This window comes from Zingiber officinale, chromosome 9A, assembly GCF_018446385.1.
Source record: "Zingiber officinale cultivar Zhangliang chromosome 9A, Zo_v1.1, whole genome shotgun sequence".
NCBI lineage: Eukaryota > Viridiplantae > Streptophyta > Magnoliopsida > Zingiberales > Zingiberaceae > Zingiber > Zingiber officinale.
Window position 1 is genome coordinate 45,180,842 of NC_056002.1, and position 6,640 is coordinate 45,187,481.

At 38.0% G+C, this 6,640-nt stretch overlaps 1 protein-coding gene across 1 annotated transcript; it reads right to left on the bottom strand.

Moving 5' to 3' along the window:
• Positions 1-2,271: 2,271 nt before the first annotated feature.
• On the bottom strand, positions 2,272-3,976 carry LOC122019178. The gene is made up of 7 exons (XM_042576676.1): positions 3,773-3,976; positions 3,531-3,647; positions 3,340-3,400; positions 3,078-3,190; positions 2,668-2,964; positions 2,520-2,585; positions 2,272-2,289 (listed from the first exon to the last, which is right to left on the bottom strand). The coding sequence occupies exons 1-7, from the start codon at positions 3,974-3,976 to the stop codon at positions 2,272-2,274; spliced, it is 876 nt and encodes a 291-aa protein (XP_042432610.1).
• Between the last annotated feature and the right edge of the window lie 2,664 nt (positions 3,977-6,640).

Sequence of the window (6,640 nt, forward strand, 5' to 3'; positions counted from 1 at the left end):
TTTATACCCACCACATACCCACTTCTTACCCAACCTAAGGGGGTCAGCCAAGCTAGCTTGGAGTCCAAGCTAGGTGTGGTCGACCACATAGAAAATAAAAAGGGATTTTATTCAAATTATTTCTTATGTGGATATCATGATTTTAAAAGAGAGTTTAAAATTAAAAATTTCCTTTTATAGCTTTCTACAAAAGATTAAGAGAAGAGATTAATCTCTTTCCTTATTTGTAGTTTAAAAGGATGGTTTTAATTTTTGGTAAAAACTTTCCTTATTTGTAAATCATCTACATGTTTAAAAGAGAGTTTAAAATTTGAAATCTTTCCTTATTTGTTGATTAAAGGAGGATTTTAAATTTTAAGAAAATTTTCCTTTTTAATCATGTTCATGATTTAAAAGAGAGTTTAAAATTAAATATTCTCTTTTATAAGTTTCTACAAAAGATTAAGAAAAGATTTGATATCTTTCCTTATTTGTAGATTAAAAGAGATTTTAATTTATAGAGATAACTTTCTTTTTATCCACATGTTTAAAAGAAAGATTTTAATTTATTAAATTTCCTTTTTATAAACCAATCATGAAGGGATAAAAATTATTGAGAATTTTTTATAAATTTCCGGAAGCAAATAAGGAAGTTTTAATTGGTGTTTAAAATTTTATTTGCTTGGAGATTTGTATAATGGCCGGCCATTGTAAATTGAGAAGAGAAAAATTATTTTTAATTAAATAAATTTTCCTTTTCATGGCAAAAGAATTAAGGAAGTTTTTGTTTAAATTTCCTTATTTGCCGAGACCAAGGATTATAAAAGAGGGGGTAGAGGTGCCTTCATGGTAAGAGAACTCTATTATTTTTCTCCCTCTTTTCTTCTTTGGGTGTGGCCGGCCCTTTCTTTCCTCTCCTCTCCTTTGTGTGGCCGAAACCTACTCATGGTGGAGATAGCTTTGGTGGCCGGATTTAAGAAGGAGAAGAAGGGGAGAAAAAAAGCCTCTTTTCTAGCATCCCTTGGAGCATGGTGGTGGTGGCCGAACCTCTTCATCCTAGGAGAAGTTTTGATGGCCGAAACTTGTAAGGAAGAAGAAGGTGCTTGGTGGTTCTCATCTCGGAAGATCGTTGCCCACACAACGTCCGAGGTTAGAAGAGGAATACGGTAGAAGATCAAGAGGTCTTTCTAAAAGGTATAACTAGTAATTTTTCTTTCCGCATCATACTAGTTATTTTTGGAAATAATACCAAATACAAGAGGCATACGATTCTAGAGTTTCGAATTTGTTTTCGATATAGTGTTCTTTTGTTTTTCTTTCCCTTGTGATTTGATTGTTCTTTTCGGTTAACCTAAAGTTATTTTAGGAAATTAAATATTATCTTTCCATAAAAGGTTTTGTCTAGTCGGTGGTGGTTGCTCCCATATCCAAGAAGGCCATGTGCCTCGCCACGTCAGTACTGGGAACCAATTATGGAAATTAATATTTAATGGAATTAATAACTTAAGGTGATTTGGGTCGAACGTGTTAAGTTTCGCAGGAGATCCAAGTCAAAACCTAAAAGAACAAATAGATTAAGTTTTGGATCAAACGTGTTAAGTTCCGCAGGCGATCCAAAATTTAATTTAAAAGAACACATGGTAGCTAGGAAAAGGTTCAGACCTTTGTACAAAATTTTTGTACAGTGGAACCTCTAGGCTTTCCGAGTAGCAACCAACAGTAACAAGATGACTAATTTGAATGCTTAAAAAGAGACATATTCATCATTTATCTCAACCACATCAATGCTTACTTCAATGCTTGCAATAAGGATCTTCAGTGGTTCACAAGGTATCAGAAAGTTGAATTTGCAGTTACAAATGAAGTAAAAGAATCATATTCAGCTGTCAAAAGATAACTAGGTCCATGCTCTTAGAGAGAACCATACAAAACAAAATGAAAGGTTTCGAACATAAAAATAAAAAAATGTTAGTCATGCCAAGACTGATATCACTCATCTATCTATCATTTCAACCTAATAAATTAGTTACTTTGGTTTTGCAAAGTCTCCCAATTGTGTAGGAACCTCAGTAGCTTTTATCCCAAGTTCAGAGAAGAAGAAGAATAATGAGGAAAATCAATTTATGTATTTACAACACTATTTTGATGTTAAATGTTGTTAACATGTTTGTTTAACGTTGTTGTCTCCTTGTTTAGGAGCATTCTTCATAGCCCGCATGAATTTTTAAACAAAATCATGTCTAGTACTGTTTTTCATTTTTCTTATTGATGGAATTGAACCCAAATCCATCGCTAAGAATTAATTTGTCTCTGAAGCACAAAAAATTATGAATTTTCATAACCACAATCAAAGCATTAGTTTGCTTTTTGTTCTAGCATCTAAAGCAAAAGAAAGTACATAAAGGAGAGAGGATAAGGAATAACCATGACAAGAAACCAGGAAAATATATAATAACAGTAGTCCTTCAAAGACAATGAAAATCAAACAACTAACTTAAATCTGAAGGTGATGCGTAAGTTCGAAAATCTTAATAAAATACTTTGAGTGAGGCCATATTGATAACAGGTATTCGAAGATTGTAAACCTCAAATTTCATTCCCATGCTCTGATGAATCAAGGTATAGCAAGATTTTAAGATTTACGAACTACTAAACAAAAATATCATGAGGAAGAATCTATAGAAGTACCTGGACAACATGGGAAAATTCATTAAGAAATGCATTTTGTGTGGCTAGGGACAGATGACTGCAAGCCAAAACCTCCAGCATATGCTTGATAGCCAAATCAAGAACTCCAATAAAAGAATACCATGTAAGTAAATGGAAGGAGATAAGGTTAAAAGCATCAAAGATAAATGCACAAATATACAAACAAAGCATAGAGAACCTTCCAACATTGTAGTGAACATGATTAGATATATAACTCCAACCATTTTCTCTGTAAACGAAGAGTGCATTCCTATAAGCTCGAATCGCATGTTGTCTCTACATTTTACAGAATGAATGTTTTACAATTAGCACATAAAATTTTGAACATGCTTTAATTATCTGAGACACAAGTTTCAATATGAAGATAAATTTGACATGCAATCGAGTACCTGATCAGAAATGTAGTAACGGTTTCCAGACAAAACAAGATGAAAATCATACTTGCGTAACATTGGTGGGATGGAAAGCAAATAGTAGTAGGATGCTTGTTCAAGCAATCGACCTGCCAAAATAATTATCTAGTTTTGTGATCTCGTAACAGCAAACTCATGCATGTAAAATGGAAATTGTTAGCGTTGATGGCAAAGTCTGATGGAATGATGACTTATGGACTTGCAACAATACAACAAAGAATAGTGAACATATATATACTAGTCGTGAAGGCATACTCAGCCGATGTCGTATCCTTTTCCCAATCCTTCCATCTATGTATCTGCCCAAGAGAAGATTATCAATGCAAAGTGGATACTGCAACAGCTAAACTAAATCATCCTCAGGCAATGCTATGGAATTATTCAGAATGATACATAATGTAATCCACTACTCTGTCACTGCAGATTCACCTTTGCTCTTCCAAGGACCATTATAAGAGCACTATTTACCACATGAAACACAGCCAAAAAGAAGATCAGAATGTGCAACTGGTGCAAGCCTGTGGCAGTAATCAGTTGCTCCTTTTCCTACAAGTGATCGCAACTAAACATTTTAGTGAAAGCTTCTTAGATTTTGTTTACAATAGATTATTTTCAACCAAACAATCAGAGAATTGGAAGTTGCTGTGCACTACTCACTGGGGGCATTCAACCACTGAACCACCAGCAGCTAAAATCCTGCGCTTCAGGTGTGACTCCGTCAGCACCAGCGCGAGAAGCCACCTTTTATTTCTGCCAGTTGACTCTGCATCAGGGCGACATAGCAGCATAGAATCTGCAACTGCCTTTGGCACGCAGATTTTCACGATCTGGTCCTGACTAAACGTCAACAGCAAGGAGATGAAGCCGAGAATCATCAAATCTGCGAAAACCACAATGGATCACAGAGTTATAGTAATTCATCTATTCCGGATACCATGCACGTCGAAAGAGTGCTCCAATTTAGGTATGAACTTTCTGGTTTTACTGGCTTTCACCTTCTCAAGAACTTCAAAAAGAGTTCTCTTTTGCCTCTTGATAAACCACTGACAACGAAGTCAAAGCAGATGTAACTGTCAGTCATATGAGAAAATGATGTTGATGCAGGACAAGATGGAGTAGCATAATTCCAAGCTAGGAAAAAGATAAGCCATTCAAGGATCTGAAGTATGCAATTATCAGGACAATTTCTCACTTGCAGCCCCAGACATTCTAGAAACTGAAAGATGGTTAATCTTTAAGATATAAACTGAGAATTTATAAAACCATGCTTCCTCGTGAAACATGACTGATAACTCGTAAAGAAACCGCTTTCGCTTCATTTAATTTCTTGATGTTACTGATAACTCCCAAAGAAACAACAAAGCCAAACAACTTTTTGTATTCGCAAACCAAGTTCATCCTGATCAAGATAGTTTAGATTTTTTTCCCAATACATACATACGTAGATCAAGATTGAGACAAACGCCTCATAATTTTCCTTTAAAAATAGTAAAAAAATTAAATTCCTGAGCAACTTTCCTGTCAAGAAAAATACCCAAACACATATCAGACAAAGTGAAGCTCTGACTCACCTCCCCGACATGATGAAGTCCCTTCTCCAGCAACAGGGAGATGATGATGATGGCCAACTCAAAAATCGAGCAATCGACCTGCCTATCCGTGAGCTACGCCATAGGACTCAAAAATCGGCCCGGCGTCAAAGATGGAACCCTCAAACGCCATGCCTTTCTTAGGGTTAAATCGGCCGCCCATGTCGCCGCTCCACCACCTGCCTTGAATGTGCATCGCCTCGTACCCCTCCCCCTCGAACCACCGCTCCCGCTCTAGGTGGCGGCAAAGGGGGAGCCGTCGGAAGGGCGCCCATGAAGGCGAGGTCATGATTGTCGAAGAGGTAGATCTGGCGCAGAAGGGGAGATAGCAGGAGGGGAGGGATAGGAGGAAGTAAGTCGATGCCCCTTCTGTGTACGAGCTCCTGGATCTCGGTGTTGTTCTCTCTTCCTTCGGATTCCCTCACGTTGCCAACCAACCGTGCCATGGTGGTCGTGGGCGTCCTCTCGCTGTTCGGATCTCGTCGGCCCCTACCTAAGCCGGGAAGAGCGAAGAGAGGAAGGAGGAGGAGGAAGAGAGGATCGGACGAGGGAACGATTTATGTTGCGATTTTGCTTAGGACCGAAGCAGATGGTTTTAATCCTGGGAGAGGAAAGGGCGTCGATCCAGGAAGGGGCGTCGATCGAAGGGGAAGAAGGAAGGGGCATGGATCGAAGGGGAAGAGGGAGATGAGGCTGAGAGAGATGGTCGGAGGTTTAGGTTTAGGTTTAGGCTGAGAGAAGGGGCGCGATATTGATTTAGGTTTGGAGGGAAATTTGTGAAGTGTAGCTGGTGGAAAAATTAAATTATTATTTTTGGTTCATTAACACCGGGTTTTAAAAACCGCTGTTAAAACCGATGTCTATTAACAAAAAAAAAGGTGCTCATAGACATCGGCTAAAAAACCGATGTTTATGAGCGAAAATCTGCGCTCATAAACATTGGTTTTTGAAAAAACCGGTGTAAAATACTTAAAGACATCGGTTTTTGCTTAAACCCGTTGTTGTTCCACCGATGTCTATGAGGGTTTTTCTTGTGGTGAATGAATGTAAAATCTGTACTCACCCTCGTTTTAAGCATCGTAATCGCATACCAGGGAATAAGAGGAAAAATATTGCTTGGAAGTGATGTATTATTTTCCGTTAACTGCTAGACTTCAACGCTTGTATGCATCTGCAGCTACAGCTAACCACATGTTGTGGCATCATGAGCATGAGCATGAGCACGAAGGAGGTATAATGTGTCATCCTTGTGATTCTCCTGCATGGAAACATCTTGATACTGTGTTTCCCTCCTTTGCAATGGAACCACGAAATGTGAGATTGGGACTTTCTACAGATGAATTTCAACCATTTGGTCAGTCGGGACAACAATATTCATCTTGGCCAGTTATATTAACACCGTACAATTTACTACCACGGATGTGCATGAAAGATGAATTTATGTTCCTTACCGTGCTTATTCCTGGTCCAGCCAATCCAAAAGATAAGATAGATGTTTTCTTGCAACCTCTAATTGTCGAGCTTAATGAATTATGGAATGTAAGGTCGGTTACTTATGATATTGCAAGTAAAACTAATTTTACATTACATGCGACTTTATTATGGACGATCAGTGATTTTCCAGCATACTCAATGTTGTCGGGATGGAGCACGGTTGGTAAATTAGCATGCCCACATTACATGACAGAGTCCAATGCGTTTTCATTGCCTTGCAGTGGGAAGGTATCTTGGTTTGATAATCATCGTAATTTTCTACCACTGGATCACCCTTTTAGGCGAAATAAGAAAAATTTTCTAAAGAATGTTGTAGTCAGAAAACCTCCCCCAGCAGTCCATGCTTCAGGTGAAGAAATCATTGAACAGATAGATAGTTATGGATTCCTCCCAGTATCTCAGCCTAATTCTGATGAGATAAATAAGTATCTTGTGAGGATGTGTAAGTGTGGTTGG

Bases quoted from the DNA above. Each gene is read 5' to 3' on its own strand.
- LOC122019178 (XM_042576676.1), bottom strand. From the start codon at position 3,976: ATGATTCTCGGCTTCATCTCCTTGCTGTTGACGTTTAGTCAGGACCAG. The intron at 2,965-3,077 runs GTACTCGATTGC...TGTAAAATGTAG, and splicing joins GTTACTACATTTCTGATCAG to AGACAACATGCGATTCGAGC. The intron at 2,586-2,667 runs GTACTTCTATAG...TTGATTCATCAG, and splicing joins AATTTTCCCATGTTGTCCAG to AGCATGGGAATGAAATTTGA.